The 17,440-nt window shown below is 36.9% G+C and overlaps 1 protein-coding gene across 1 annotated transcript; it reads right to left on the reverse strand.

The window, feature by feature from the left end:
• Positions 1–880: 880 nt before the first annotated feature.
• LOC106054205 (tyramine beta-hydroxylase-like) lies at positions 881–14,290 on the reverse strand. The gene is made up of 12 exons (XM_056040938.1): positions 14,210–14,290; positions 13,796–13,979; positions 13,572–13,701; positions 12,296–12,400; positions 10,645–10,821; positions 9,335–9,489; positions 9,057–9,195; positions 7,926–8,033; positions 6,422–6,518; positions 5,924–6,087; positions 4,124–4,286; positions 881–1,502 (listed from the first exon to the last, which is right to left on the reverse strand). Exons 1-12 carry the CDS (start codon positions 14,221–14,223, stop codon positions 1,349–1,351), a joined length of 1,590 nt encoding a protein of 529 aa, XP_055896913.1. The 5' UTR covers positions 14,224–14,290; the 3' UTR covers positions 881–1,348.
• Between the last annotated feature and the right edge of the window lie 3,150 nt (positions 14,291–17,440).

The following is a 17,440-nucleotide window of genomic DNA, read 5'->3' on the forward strand; positions in this document are numbered from 1 at the left end:
ATAGTAGTAGAGAGGCTTGTAAACTTTTTTTCATACCATTTTTCTTTAATGAAAAAAAAAAAAAAAAAAATTTCCTGTCGTCAAAATGAATGTATTTGAAGTATTTTAAATGTTTGATTACTAGATCTGACAGAGTTTTGGGTAGCAGGTAACGGCTTTGATTATTTTAGGCATTAAATTTAGGCACTTGTAAATCAACTCAACTGTGGTGGCTAGTTGACATTTATTACGGAAACAAGGTCGCTGGGCAGGCCACATGACACTCTTGTTAACATTGTTCAAGAAAATGTCCTCCACACAGCTGAGAGAATGATCTACGTTCAATGTAATAATTTCATTTTCAAATAACATGTCATGCAAGCAGACATCTGGGATCGTCTCTGAAATGTTTCCGATTCGCACTTGTGCTACACTGACCTCTTGTCAGGGTGCTCAGAAACACATTCGAAGATAGGACTAGTCTTGGCACAGATAGAACTGGTGCATGCGAGGGTCTTGCCCAGTACGGAGACAGGCCAACCCTACTAAACACGGCCAGATACCTGGACCGTGCTATAAGGCACGGAGCCTTAGTGCATGGAGGCTTACAAATGTGTGCTCATCAAAAAAAAAAGCTTCTCCCTCACAGCGCCACTGTTCAAAAGAGGGCGTAAAATATGTGTGGACCTGATGAGCTAGTGTTGTGTTGAATGGTGGTGGTCTATTAAAAGAAATGACGTCACATTCTTTTTGTTCAACTAAAGAAAGGAAGAAAAAGATTTTGGTAGCAAAGACATTCACCAAGATACCACCTTCCCCCCCCCCCTTTTTCACAACTGGTCCAGACAAGTGAAAGGATCATAGCGCATTGAGAAACTAAAAGCTAAACAAAAACAATTGGTAAATTGGGAACATATTTATTCTGTTGTAAGATATCATTTATATAATTGCATGACAGATTTAAACTAATTGATACAATTACACTTACTAAAGGCCTTCTTTGTTTTTTTAGTATTTTTGTTTTGGTACAGCATAAAGTGACGTCTTTAAAAGTAGACAGTAGTTTCTAAGCGAACATTTCAGATAGCTCATTCTTTACCAACTTCACTTAGAAACACACAATCGAAAGTGGGGGGGGGGGGGCATATATGACAAGTGAAATAATGACAGCAGGAAATCAATGTGGGCTTTTAATTTAATGCTCTCGCCATAGAAATCTCATTGTAAAATTAACATAGTCGAGTAGAATACAACAATTGAAGTATTTACATAGATCTAATAGAACTGTAATGCTGGTTGACGTTTTAACGAGACTTGGTAGTCCTGAAGACTAGGTAGTCCTGAAGACTTGATAGTCCTGACGATTTGGCTATCCAACTGTCACTGGACACCACTGCAGATGCTCAACTATTTCAAAGACCTGCTCAGTCACATCCGCGAGGCTCCTCAAGAACTGCAAGTTGTTACCCTGGAAGCAAACATTGGAGGACGCAATTTTCGAGATGACTGCTTTACATTCTGGTCTGGAAGAAACAAGAAATGATTGTCAGCATAAGTTTAAAACCTATCTTAGTGCAGATACAGTGCATTCAACTATCATTTAGTGGCTGCCTGTACGTGGGTGGCTGCCTGGTCGTGCCGTATGCGCACTGGACTGTCTTTCAGGCTTGTCAATGGTCCGGGGTTCATACCCTGCCCGCTGCCATCCCCCGTCGTCCTGCGGGAGGTTTGGACAAGGATGTAAATTATCTTCAACATTCGAAATATGCAAAACATTTTAAAAACAAAGATTTTACAAACATCGCTATACAATAATAATTTTCATTAACTTTATGACAAATAAAAGACATCATTTGATTTGCCTCAGTTTCAATGCAATGTTTGTTTCGATTTCTTGTGAAATAGTTTAAAGATTTTAATAAAACGTTAAGATTATAGTACCCCTTATTAAACAGGCAAGTGAAGAAAGTTGACAATAATTTGAATCTTTTATTTAAATGGCATCCAATCAAAAGGTGTAATTATAATAATAATCATAATAATAATACTATAATTAATTATAAAGGTACTGGATTCATATTGAAATATCCAACTATTTTTATTAGGTCGTATTATAGTTATACACATATTTACTAAAGTCATTTGTTACACATGTTTCGAATGATCCTTCATTAAAGAATATTACACCAAAGCCCAAAAACTCTATTAGATGGGGACAACATTGACAAGGCTGCATCCTTAGCATGGCTCAAAGCAGGTCATCTCTACCCTGAAACTGAAATCTTTTTTACAGCAATACAAGACAGAGTAATTAAGACAAAAAATTACGAGAAACATATCCTAAAACTCAATATTGTTGACAAATGCCGATACTATGGTAATGTAGGTGAGTCAATTGAACACATAATGGCAGGATGTTCAGCCCTATCGGAATCTGTCTACCTAGGTCGCCATAACCAAGTTGCAAAGCTAATACACCAGCACTTGGCTTTGACACACAATTTGATCGGTAAGGAAACTCCTCCTTATTACAAAAACTTAACAATAGAGGTTCTCGAGTCTACGGATCATCTGCTGTACTGGGATAGGCCTATTTTGGCTGATATAAAGGTAGATTTTAATCGCCCTGATCTGATGCTCACCGATAAAAAAGAAAAAAAGCCGCTACCATTATTGACATCGCCGTACCACTGTGTCATAATTTAAGAAAAAATAAGCTGGAAAAACAACAAAAATATGGGAACCTAGGCTTGGAGATTAAGCGTTTATGGAAGTTATCTAAAACAACAATATACGCCATTGTTATATCAACCGAGGGGATAATAACAACTGACCTCACAGATACCTTCAAGGCCCTTGGCATTCCTAGGAACATTCTCGTTGCCTGTCAGAGGGCGGTACTGCTTCGGACCTGCCACATCACCAGAAACTGATAAAAAGACTACGATGAATTTTGTTCCCTATAACAAAACTCGACCCTGGCTGCGGGTTGGAACCCTGTCCGCCGCCTTCCTCTTCCGTACTATGGAAGTTTTTGGGCTTTGGTGTAATATTCTATAATGAAGGAACATGTGTAACAAATGACTTTAGTAAATTTGTGTATAACTATAATACGACGTAATAAAAATAGTTGGATATTTCAATATGAGTCCAGTACCTTTATATCTAATTATAGTAATACTATTTAAAATACAATATGTTTCATTGATATCATAGATCTGAACATATTCTAATGAACAGCTACCAAAGGTATTGCGATAGCAATAAGAACAGCAAAGGGAGAATAGCCGGTAGTTTACAATTACAAAGTTGTGATTTTTTTGTACTGAATTTCCTCCCTTTACAGTTCCTGAGCGTAAAAACACGCTACGTTAAAGTTTAACACACAAAAAATTGTCTAAAGTATTATTTAATCACACGACAACATTCTCGATAATTGAATGATTTTTCTCTGTTCAAATCACCTGCATCTCTGGCCATAAAGAACCATATACGAAATTTAGGATACGGTATGTAATTACATCAAACAAGGCTACAGAAGTAATCTATACAGCAATACAGAAATAGAATTCGTTCCCGATGTAGTCCTGTCAGACAGGTAAAAAGGCTGGTTTCAATATTTTCAGCAGGAGTATCAGAAGCAATTAAACATTTTGGTCAAAAGTTTTCAAAGCTTTTATGACAGAAAATACTTCATTTAGTAATACAACATTTTCAAGATCGTTATTTTGAAACAAACAACAAACAAACAAACAACAAACAAACAAACAACAAACAAACAAAACAATTTGCATAAACATGTTAAAACTATACAGTAAAAGTTTAACTCCCTAATTAATAGTCTCCCTTGTTTTCTATTATTAAATAGTTTTAAAATATACTTTTATGGATAGTTACTTTTATAACATTAACAGTTCGCTTTCAAGCGTAATAAAAGAAAGTATCAGTTGCATCAGAACTTTAAGAAATCATGACATTGTATTTTAATATCTTTTCCAAAGACGATCGGACAGACAGACCACATAAAACTAATGGCAGCTATTACCCTTTCGTTGGCCGCTAATAATGCTTAAAACCTAGTGTTTCAAGGGATTTAAATCAAGTGTAAATTGTCAACATATTAAAGGGGGGGGGGGGAACTCACATGCACGTTTCGCCGTAGTCACAGTTATCGTAGAGTTCATTTATCATCTGGGTCACGGATGGGTTGCCAGGTTTGATCAGAGTCTTCCAGTCACAGCCGTTATAGGCTACTCCCTGTGCCAGTTCACAGGCTGATAGAGTCGAGGTGGCTACACAATTTTGTTCTAGAGAAAATGAAAGAATAATTATTTTAAGTTGGCTTCGTTTTACAAAGCTTATATCAACTCACTCTGTCGGTCTGGTAAAACGTTTGTACATATTATTGTTACGACTCCCAAACTTGAATCAAGCTCACTTTGCAAAATTATCTCGTTTACCTGACAAAACAGGAAACAATTAAAAAATTAACCAATTATTTTATCAACTATTGCTAATTAATTATTTTCTTTGATGTCTTAAACACGTGAAAGAAATTGTACTTGACAGGTGTCGACGAATAAGTTGAATTAGTCCCCTTTATACAAGAGATATTTCTATAAGGCTTCCTCTGTTACAGTGGTTGATGTTTTAGCTTGGGGGAAACCTTAGTACTCGTGTTCGAATCCAGGTTCATTTTGTTTTATATTTTTATAAAGACATTTGAAAAGCGATCTCGGTAATAGTCACTGATACCTCCTTCCTTCTCCCCAGCCCAGTTCCCTTCTGTTCCAGACAAGTGATAATCTCATAGCGCTTTGAGAAAGCAAAAGTCATGATTTTGTACTAAACAAAAACAATTGGTAAAATATTTCTAATGAACAGATTTATTATTGTTATAGTCTAAATCTATTACAAATTTAATTACACGACTGATCGAAAACAATTAATACAACTACGCTCAATAAAAGCTTTAGGTGTCTTTTAAACTTTCATGTTTAATAGTTTGTAACAAGAGCAGAAGTGCTGTCGATATAAGTATAAAGTTCTATGCCAACTAAAAGTACAGTCACTTTTACATCTGCTTTTACTTATGCCATTTACATTTTTCTTTTCTTTTCAATGTACTTATGTCATCTCAATTTACTTTTGTCATCTCAATGTACTTTTGCCATCTCTATGTACTTATGTCATCTCAAGGCACTTTTATCATCTCAATGTGCTTATGTCATCTATATGTGCTTATGTCATCTCAATGTACTTTTGCCATCTCTATGCACTTATGTCATCTCAAGGTACTTAAGTCATCTCAATGAACTTTTGCCATCTCAATGTACTTTTGCCATCTCTATGCACTTTTATCATCTCAATGTACTTATGTCATCTCAATTTACTTTTGTCATCTCAATGTACTTTTGCCATCTCTATGTACTTATGTCATCTCAAGGTACTTTTATCATCTCAATGTACTTATGCCATCTCAATGTAATTTATGTCATCTAAATGTACTTATGTCATCTCAATGTACTTTTGCCATCTCTATGAACTTATGTCATCTAAATGTACTTATGCCATCTCAATATACTTATGTCATCTCAATGTACTTATGTCATCTCAAGGTACTTAAGTCATCTCAATGTACTTTTGCCATCTCAATGTACTTTTGCCATCTCTATGCACTTATATCATCTCAATGTACTTATGTCATCTCAATTTACTTTTGTCATCTCAATGTACTTTTGCCATCTCTATGTACTTATGTCATCTCAAGGTACTTTTATCATCTCAATGTACTTATGCCATCTCAATGTAATTTATGTCATCTAAATGTACTTATGTCATCTCAGTGTACTTTTGCCATCTCTATGAACTTATATCATCTAAATGTACTTATGTCATCTCAATGTACTTATGTCATCTCAATGTACTTATGCCATCTACTTACGAGTTGATCTTAGTGAGCTCCTGGGGTACATAGTCAGGTAGCCATAACACATTTCGTCAGATGTACCATCACCATAGTAAACCCAGTCGTCGCTGGACTCACTGTTAAAAACACATCTGGTGACAATCTCGTCTCCAGGCAACATCAGAATCGGCTGATCGTAACTGCAACACATAGAAATACTCTGTTTGTGTGCTATACAAGATACGGTACACCTTTATACATTATTCTTTAGTGTTATTATGAAATATGATTGATTTTGTAAAAAGAGATTTTCTTCCGTATCTATGCTGTTCTTGTTTTTAATATTTTTGATAGCCTACTGTTTTCGAAATTAGCTTTCTCCTCAGAACGACTTAGGCTTTTGAAAGCTTTTTTTTAAAATATGAAATGTTATACCAAGGTCACCTAGGCCTAGGGGGCGCTTTTTACAACAGCAATAAACTAGTCTAGTACATAATGTTTACATGTTACTTAAGGTGTTTATTTGGCACCTACTCAAAAGATACAGGTGTCTCGAGGTCGTATGACTCCTCGTTGGTCAAGTCCGCAATTAAAGAACCATTCCTAAAAAGTTGAACCTTCATGGAACTTCCTAAGATTGAGATAAGAATGTTGAATTTAAAAAGAAAATACAAAATACAAACGATTCGTTTCAAAGTTAACCAATTCAATAATTACTAGACTATTTATCTCACGTAAAGACTTCCAGAATATCCACCGTATTCTAGGCCTTAGCTTAGCTGATACCTCAGTTCAAAACGAGTTAGCCTCAATTACATTTATTTTAACTCATGTTTGCCCACACTATATTAATGTGTTCTTTCAGATTTAAAGATGAGTCCAAGCCCAGACCTCCAGCAGGACGACCGGGCAGAGTAGCAGGTAGGGTTAGAACCTGCGCTGGGCCGGCCTTTGAAATTGTGGGGCAAAATTTTATGGATGCTTGAGAGGCCTCCCTTCATATTTGTGATTTACAATAACAACTGTTACTATTTATTAGAACATGATATCAACATTTGTGATGCAACACGCTTAAGAAGCAGCTCAAACGAAATTTGGGCCAGGGGGCTTAATGAAAGTTGAGTCAATCGTACGTTAAGTTCTACATTTATAAAAGCCTGTGATAAGGGCCATAACTGATACTAATTTGCTAAATATAAATTGCGGGGCTCCTGCCAGGTGCAGGGTCCTATTTGGGGCAATAAGGTAAAATTGGCTAAAGGCCGGCCCTGGAACCTGGGACCATCGAGACTACCGATGATAGTCCAGAGCGCATACCACACGACCAGGCAGCAATTGGCGCAGGAACGAGAGTTGCGGTTCCAATGAAATGACACAATGTCATAGAAATCATGTATTGTTAAGTCTCAAAGTTTAAAAAAAAAACTTGCATACATTTGGTTGGTCAATGTGCTGGCCACATGACACCCTGCTCGTTAACCATTGGCCAAAGAAACAGGTGATCTTAATATCATCTGCCCTATAGATCGCAGGTCTGAAAGAGGAACTTTTTAAACAAAAGTTGCTTCCTCTTTAAAATCAAAGATTATGAGAACATCAACTGCCTACTCTATGCATATAACCATTATGACAAGATTGAAACTAAATACATGTACACTTCACTTGTTTATGTTCTGTTACATTTCAGACCATCTTTCAGAAATAAAGATTACTTATTACATCCTGATCCAAACCTCTTGTATGCCGGCAGGGGATAACACCAATCAGGCTTCAAACTCGGAACTCTCGGATTAGCATATCACTATATCACTGGGACAGGCAGTATTTGGGAGAATTGTGAGAGATACAACATCAATAATTATATGGAGATTTTCCATGCCACTAAAATGCTAGCAAGAAGTTCCATGATTTGAAATTAAAACGGAACTTTGATTCCATTACTACGCAGTACAACTCACCTAAATAGTTCCTGTGATATTACTATGCAGTACAACTCACCTAAATAGTTCCTGTGATATTACTATGCAGTACAACTCACCTAAATAGTGCATGTGATTAGATCCACTATTAATGTAAACTTTGTCTTTTAAGATCATAGATGTACACGAACTTTTACAGGTGCCAACTTTCTCGATTCTTGCCTGACCTGCGAATATTTTCATACAGATTGATTAGGAGGAAACAAAAAATCATCTACATTGACATTTCCCAGCTATACATTAAAGTGCAATGGTTAAAGTTTTAGCGCATCAGACACTATTATACAGAGGCTTTATTTTCAAGGAACCAATTCATTTTTCAATTTAATGATTATGAGTTATTGTGTAATTAGGTTTGGTGACAGGCTGAAGTATAACTTGCGTCTCTTCTAACTCTTCTTCTACTCAACAGAGAGAAGTAGCAGATGAAGCCAATCTTGATGTAGAAATGAAAAGCGATTGTCTTCAAGAGTCCATTCAGAAGCTAATCTTGATGTAGAAATGAAAAGCGATAGTCTTCAAGAGTCTATTCAGAATCCAATCTTGATGTAGAAATGAAAAGCGATAGTCTTCAAGAGTCTATTCAGAATCCAATCTTGATGTAGAAATGAAAAGCGATAGTCTTCAAGAGTCTATTCAGAAGCTAATCTTGATGTAGAAATGAAAAGCGATAGTCTTCAAGAGTCTATTCAGAATCCAATCTTGATGTAGAAATGAAAAGCGATAGTCTTCAAGAGTCTATTCAGAATCCAATCTTGATGTAGCAATGAAAAGCGATAGTCTTCAAGAGTCTATTCAGAATCCAATCTTGATGTAGAAATGAAAAGCGATAGTCTTCAAGAGTCTATTCAGAAGCTAATCTTGATGTAGAAATGAAAAGCGATAGTCTTCAAGAGTCTATTCAGAATCCAATCTTGATGTAGAAATGAAAAGCGATAGTCTTCAAGAATCTATTCAGAAGCTAATCTTGATGGAACAATCAAGAGAAATCGTCTAACTCCAAAAAGCTAATTTATATATATATATGCAGACTGTATAACATTTCGGCATGACACTATTATATACAGCGTGATTGTTCCGTTTATCTTTTATCGTTAGCCATTGTTTATGTCTATGGGTTCTTTAAAATGCACTAAAATAATGTTAAGACAAATATAGAAATATATAAATATTAAAAATGTTCTACACACCTGGTGGTAGAGGTAACATAGTCTGTCCAACCATCATCATAAACATGTCAAGGACCTCAGGTCTGGCTGGACGGTAGTAGACACGCAGACCACTAGAGTCTTTGTAGGTGGACACCAGTTTAGGATTGTTGTAGTGTATCTAAAAGCAGACGAAGGTCACAATGACATAGATATTTCATGCTAATAACAGAAAGTCCTAAATGTCTTTGGAATCTAAAAGAATGACTTTAAAATATTAACATTTACTAGATATCTGGTAAGAGAAACGTGCGTCTAACCTCCAGTACTACTTTCTTGAATCCAGTCACACCAATCCTAAAGCCAACACCTGCATCATAGCACTCTCCAGTTTCACCCACCGACCATCCGCAAAGGATCGATGTACATTTGCTCATTTCACACTCTGTTGGTGTGGAGATGAACTCACTGACACCTGGAGATAAGTGATGAAAACGTGTCTCCTGTAACCGTTCGTTTTTTAATCATCTCATGATCGAACAGAATGTCAACATTTTTTATTAGCATTAGGCTTATGAATTAGGAAGAGAAAGAAGAAAAAATACTCGTTTAAACGTAGTACAAGCAATTACAGAACACAGCTTCAGGTGTCAGGTAACATGACTCAGGCTAAGAGATGTAAAATGAATTCGGCTATGGCAGAAGACACACGTACAGAAAATAAATGGAAGTTCAGTCTTAAGCCGTCAGTAAGTCTCTTTGTGAGATATTAGGAAAGGCCCATGGGGGGGGGGGGGGGGTGAGAGAGAGAGAGAGAGAGAGAGAGAGGCATATGAGGGTATCCCAAGAGAGTACGATGCTAAATAAGTCAGTAAACAATCCAATAAATGGACCTGCATCAGTTATTGACCCCGCTGCGGGGAAGAAGAGGAAACCGTGCCTCATATTCTGTTTGACTGCCCCAGAGTTGCTGATCTCCGTCTCGACAGGTCTGGAAAACCAAAAATTCACGACCTGTATGGTGACGCGTATGCACTACGCAATACAGCAGGGTTTCTGTCCAGGGCCTTTGCAAGAGAGAATTTAAGTCTCTCAAGTCCTCACTCAAATGGAGTTTGATGATGATGACCCGTACCAAGTACAATGACATATCTTCCCTAAGACCAAGACCTGTGTACTCTCTTTGTCATTACAACGATGTAATATTGTAGGCATAAGAATTTCTTAGATTTCAAAATTCGAACCTAAAGCTTTCCTTTTAGTCAGAGGGTCTTTGCAAAAATTAATAATTGTTCATTTACAACTCCAGTCAAATGTCTGTTTAAATACAGCATAATATAAAGTTTATGTGCTAGTCCGAAGGTTGAAGAGTGCTTTTTTTCACGTGGATACGCAGACCTAGCAGCGACCTACATATTTTACCAAAAGCAACGTAGAGCAATCAACAATTCGCTATTTTCGGTGGATCGGCCTTCATAACGTCATAATGTAAATAACCAGTGTTAGGGAGTGTGTGTGTGTGTGTATTTGTGTTATATGTGTATTACATATCTAGTTGATAATCGTAGAGCATAAGAGATATCAATACGTTTATTTAACTATACTGTTGTTACCTAAAAACTACACTTACTTTCGTCACAGCCGTACAGCATCATGTGATGCACTACATTAAGATTGTCGATGATTGGTTTGTCTGCTACGATGTGGTAGTCCTGGTCTTTAGGCAGATTGAAGGACAGACACATGTAGGTTGTATCGACTGCTGGGATTGAGATGGTTGGCATCCTGAGATCGACATATTTCACATCTGTAGACAAAACAATTGGCTTAAAACAAACAATACAGATATTGAGAATTAAGCATTTAAAATTTTACCTTATACATTTAAAACAGAAGTGTAATAAGAATATAAACGTCATTTTATGCAAGAGAACTCACACCTATTTTAAGTTAGATATATCACTGAGTGGGTTCAATGTGACTTGAAAAGAAATACCGGCAAAGAGAACCACAACCATAGAACGAAAAAGTTTTGCTTAGACTTTAGACACAGTGACATAATTATTAAAAACAAGACTAAGATTTTGGAAATGTGTCGAAAGAAAACACAGAAGAGGTAGTTCGGCTTTAGTTTGTGAATAGATATTAGATAAGATGACATTCGACGGTTCCCTTCATAAAGTATTTATCTTGTTGTTCGACATCGTTCATCAGCGTCCAGTACCTTTATAGTGCTGGCCTTTCGCCTGAGTTAATTTTTAGCTTAATTGGTTTAGACATATCTGCACAAGACACAGGGCGTAGGCGCTTACAATGCCCCATAGACCACAAGGTCTGAAAGAGGAACTAGCTAACTAACAGAGGTCAATACTAACGAAGCTAGAGAATTAGGCGTTCTCAAACTTTTTTAACCCGGGGACTCCTTTATGTAATCAAAATCTTGCCACGGACCCTTAAGTGAGAAAGCAACAAAACTGCATATTATATAACTTACAAATGCAAAAAAGAACAACAACAACAACAACATTGTGTGGATAACTGAAAGCAACAGAATGTAAAAACAAATAATGACTTGGATAAATGTGATGAGATTGGATGAGTGTATTTCAATTATATCCAGCTCTATGCTTGTAACTAGCAACCGCAAATCTCATTGAACCCAAAGCTCTAGTCGGTTCATTACAGCATGGAATTCACGTTCTACCAAATTAGAAAGATGGGAAAGCAGCCAACAATAACCAGTACAATATATAAAGTTCAAGTTGGTTTTTGTCACCAGAATTTGTGGTCTCCTTATTTACATACAAATAATGTTCCCTTTGGTAGGTATTTCAATAAGCTGCTCCTGAATCGTCTCTTATTGGGTTCCGAGTTTGTTCACGCGCTTAAGTGTTCAGTACGTAGTCGGGAATATCCAGATGAAGAATGTTTTCAAATCTTTAGTTTAGGTCGTCATAGAACAGTTTGTAATAGACATAGCCTATTAAACAGTAGTGAAGGAAAAGTTGATTATTATTCAAATTATCAGATAAGATTAACTAGCATTGAGCGAAGACATTATTTTAATTGCATACAGCTTTCATCTTTATCCGGACCCTCTAATGATCGTCTCGCGGATCCCTGGCAGGGGTCCGCGGGCCACAGTTTGAGAAACACTGCCTAAGTTCATTCTTTGGTGTAGATGACGTTAGGTTGCCGTTACCATAGTCAGATGAAATACACAAGAACTGGAGCGTATTGTCTTACTTGTCTATTGTCTTACTTATAAGATGGATTCCTACCTGTGTTTTGAACGATTTCACAGTTCGCCGCGAAGCTGTCGTCTACACACGAGACAAAACTGTTTTTGCCTTGACATTGAGTAGAACTCATGGGCTCACAGACACCTGGGGGATGGACAGACAGTGTTTTAGTTGTCTTAATAAACTTTTCAATTTGTGAAGTAGGCGGAAAGAGATATAGGACTATTGAAGAGAGAAAGTGAGAGAGAGAGAGACAGAGAGAGAGAGAGAGAGAGAGACAGAGAGAGACAGAGAGAGAGAGACAGACAGACAGAGAGAGAGAGAAAGAGACAGAGACAGAGAGAGACAGAGACAGAGAGAGAGACAGAGAGACAGAAAGATACAGAGAGAGACAGAGAGAGAGACAGAAAGAGACAGAGAGACAGAGAGAGACAGAGACAGGGAGAGAGAGACAGAGAGAGACAGAGAGAGACAGAGAGAGAGACAGAGAGAGAGAGACAGAGAGAGAGAGAGAGACAGAGAGACACAGAGAGAGAGAGACAGAGAGAGACAGAGAGAGACAGAGAGAGACAGAGAGAGACAGACAGAGAGACAGACAGAGAGAGACAGAGAGAGACAGAGAGAGAGTGAGAGACAGAGAGACAGAGACAGAGACAGAGACAGAGAGAGACAGAGAGAGACAGGGAGAGAGAGACAGAAAGATATAAAGACAGAGAGATAGGGATGGAAAAGAAGAATAAGAGAACGGAGAGAAAGTGGGGAAAAGTTGCAGGAGAGTTTGAAAGTGAAAGCGAGACAGTGAGAGTGAGAGACTAAGAGAGAGACACACAGAGAGAGACACAGAGAGTGAGACAGAGACAGAGAGAGAGGCAGAGAGAGAGAGAGACAGAGAGAGAGGGACAGTGAGAGAGAGACAGAGAGAGAGAGAGAGACAGAAAGAGACAGAGAGAGAGAGAGGGGGGGACAGAAAGAGACAGAGGGAGAGAGACAGAGACAGAGACACAGAGAAGAAGAAGAAAGATTAGAGGAAAGAGAGAACAAAAAAGAAGTGAGATATAATAAACTTCCAAAGGTAAAAGAGACGGAGAGAGAGATTGTAGCAAGACGATTAGATAAAGAGAAACAGAGAGGGAGAGAGGATGGAATAATAGAATATTTGTGTATAGATGAGGTAACTAGAAGAGAAGATTATTATGTCCATTAATTCCTTCTCTTATACTTGGCGTGTTTAACAAAAAAAACAAGGCGTATGCTATTAATTCATTCTATCTATTATTATTATATAGCTACATCAAATGGATGTGCTATTTCTTACCTGGGTGTGTGATATTAGTCGTGCGTGCTGGTACTTGACCTGGAGTCCAAACACATGAAGGGTCACCAAGCTCTGCTCCATTAGTCCTGCCGTCCCCGTCAGTGTCCGCTGCACACAAAGCTTTTGTCCACTAGAGTAATGGAGGGAAAACGTGTCTAGTTTAAACTAAGAATTGGATTATTTATGTCAGAGCTGAATCAGTTCATTGGTTATATGGAAAATACCTTAAATCCAGCATCAGCAAAAGCAAGGCCAAATGGATTTCTTGCACCGCCTCCATTTTTGTTCTGATGTCCGACACCTGGCCATGTTGAGTTAGCTATACAGGGATGCTTGACGTTTTTACCATTTGGAATTTGCTCTTGGAAGCTGGGATACGCCAGGCATACAGGAAGTAACAGGAACAGGCTGGAAGTTTAAAAAAACATTAACGATTCTGAAAATATGTGTAACGCCAATCATTATTATTTTACCAGTAGTGTAAATATCGCCTATTTAGGAACTTCATTCATTGAGTTTTATCTTTTCTATAGATTCCTGGCTTATAACGAACGAAGATTTCACTTTTCCAGTGTCTATTTTATTTTTTTACATTTTAAATATTTGTAGTCTCTTTTTATGTGTTAATATCAACTTACCAATAGACAATCATTTTCTCTGTCTTAATGAGATCTGTAGACGAAAAAAACAAAACATCAATAAATCATTTTCCAACATCTAATACTTTAAAAATGTAATTTTTTAATTCAGTAAGTTCTGTTAAAAATGTCATCATTCAATGTCTTTTAAGATTAACAATATATTTTAGCAAAAATAAAAAAAATAATAATAAAAAAAAATATTTAAAAAAATTAAAAGAGTTCATTATACAAACCTTAGTTCTTCCAATGTCTAGTATCTCTACGCACTATATATACTTGTACGTAATGTAGACCATAGTTTTTTAAAGTCTTACGCGGTGTACTCACGACATATGGAGCAGACTGTAACATAACATATGAATGTGCCCCACCCTCCGTTCTTTTTAGAAGTAGACTCTAGTTAGTATGGACTAAATGTGAAGAACTGTAACAAAATGTAACTGTTTCTTTTAGACATTTCTAAATAGCAACTCTCATTTTATACGATTGTTGAAAAGGTAAAAAGATAATACTTTTTTAATAAAGAAAAAAAAATTGTTTTTTTTTTATTTTACGAATTTTTGCCGCTAAATTTAAATTCTCCAATAGAATATCATCAAGAGATCACGTAGTGAAATTTGAACACCCCCCCCCCCCCCACCTACCAAAGAAAAAAATGATGTACAATACAAAACATTAAATGACAGACGATTGTTTGGCAGTTACGTCATATATCGCCTACTCTTATTCATATATTAATTAGTCCAACTTACAGTCTTAAACACAGCTGTCATTGGTTTTCCTGGCTGATTCAGGCAACCCGTTCCATGCTCTAAATGCACTAGAGAAGAAAGAGCACTTGTACGAATTCGTTGTGGAATATCTAATAAGAAATGTGCCTTTGTGTATTTCTTTTTTTTCAACTTCATAATAAATAAATTTATTCGTCTATTCGTCTATTTCACAAACTAACTCTTCTAGGTCATTGTTTTTTTTAAAAATATATTTGTTTATTAGGCAATGCATAACATTTATAAAACTTCGGCACAAAATTGCTTCAATCATCCTCTGCTGCTCTCAGACTTATAATAAATTATGTCATTTCATTATTAACCCCTTTCGTATTTGCTCGTTTTTTAAAAAGTATTTTTAAAAATGTTTTTCTTGTTTATTTTCCAGCACCTGTGTATGTTTGTGAACGTTTGTGCTCAGTCTGTGTGAGAACTGTAGATAGTAACAGGAGAGTTAGCAATGTCAGTACAAAAATAAAACTTGACCATGGGCCATTTAGCTGAATGGTATATAAATCTTGATCCTCAAATTGACTTTCACTCAATTAAATCTTGATCCACAAATTGACTTTCACTAAATTAAATCTTGATCCTCCAATTGACTTTCACTAAATTAAATCTTGATCCCCCGAATTGACTTTCACTAAATTAATTCTTGATCCCCGAATTGACTTTCGCTATGTTAAATCTTGATCCCCGAATTGACTTTCACTAAATTAATTCTTGATCCCCGAATTGACTTTCACTAAATTAAATCTTGATCCCCGAATTGACTTTCGCTATGTTAAATCATGATCCCCGAATTGACTTTCACTATGTTAAATCTTCTATTGCACCTGAAATGCTCAATTCTAATTGAAAAGCTCGCTAGCTGTATTTAAAATGTAATCTATTAACTTCACAGTACTCTATAGAAAGAAAAGTTTCTCATTTAGATCTTGTGATCTATGGGGCTAATGGTATAAAGGTCATCTGTTTCTGTGGCTCACGGTCAATTGTGTCATGTGGACAGCACAAAGGCACACCGCCTTTACTTTTCACCAACTAATGTCAGGTATCCATTAGAGCTGAGTGGGCTCAGAGGTGCCCTACAGATCCCGAAAGTAAAGATCCCAGTCCACCAGGATTCGAACACATGACCCCCCTGTCGTGTGCGCGTGAAGTTTTTTTTTCTTGGTTAATAGTCTGTGATTTTATGTATAGGAAGTAGTTTGTATTGGGCGCGTTTTGTTGTCAAGAATATTGTGTGTGCTTACGTCACGCTTAGTTCCCTTATGGTTATTGTAGCGGGGAGAGCTTTCTAGCAGTAGAATCTGGTTACGCTACAGTTTCGCTGTTTACCCGTTTTAACAGTACGTAGATAAATGTAGTAATCAGGTTGATATTTCGGTGCGGGTGTCGTTAATGAAAGTTTTATGATTTAGCGGCATCACAAGATCTAAGTTATTCTTTGTTTCAGGGTGTTAGGCTTGGGACTATGATGGAGAGTTTAGTTTTGAGCTCGCCCTTGGAGCCGTCACCGATTCTTGATCCGTATTCTAGTATTTGAAGCTACCGGGCCGTGAGGCCCAAATTTAGTGTGCGTGTGTGAGGTGTCTTCATTTGTGTAATTAACAATACATTATTTAAATACTCATGATTTGTATATGTTCAGAATATTATTTATTTGTATTTAGCCTTAGTATTGAATATTGTTTTTATTCAATAATCGTTGACCATTTATTCAATGTTAAGTTATTATGCAACTTGGTTTAATGTTGCTCTTTGATTACTGCATCAGCCTGTTGAGGTGGGGAACCCGGTTAATTATATCATCCCCTAGATAAACCCGTAAAACCCACCTTGAACCCCCCACCCCCACTCAGCCACCGCGGCTCTAGAGTAATATACTATACAAACTGTTTCTCAAAATTTTTGCGATCTGCTTGCTAGTTACTTGAACATCAGAAATTAATAACTTATGTTCTGTGCTATAAGACTTCAATAAATTCTTTTCTTTCTTATATTTATTTTTCTTTTCAAGTGATTTATTTAAATAAATGTGGAGTGCAGTATTTTACGTGGCTACATAGTCCTGAATGTGATCTACATATTTTTCCGAAGCTAAAGCAGACAAAACCGTTTTATGATACAAACGTTTGAAAATAGCTTTTCTTTTTTTACTGAATGTAGGCCCCAAGTGAACCCTATAACGTGTATTTAATTGGGACTCCATTTACCAGTGTACCGTTAAGACATCGTCAGGTGTTTCTTTGAATGAATGTCCCAGACTATAATGAACGTAGAGCAGTTTATTGACCTGCAACAATCAATGCTATTTCGTAATACAATGTCCCCCACCTTGTGTCTAGCCCCCTGCCTCAGGGGGAAACTCAATGTCAATGCAAACAGATCAAGTTCAACATGACATTGACCGAGTTACATGCAGTGGCGTCTACAGTGTCCAAAAGTGGGACAT

The sequence above is a fragment of the Biomphalaria glabrata genome, chromosome 9 (genome assembly GCF_947242115.1).
Source record: "Biomphalaria glabrata chromosome 9, xgBioGlab47.1, whole genome shotgun sequence".
NCBI classification, from domain to species: Eukaryota; Metazoa; Mollusca; class Gastropoda; family Planorbidae; genus Biomphalaria; species Biomphalaria glabrata.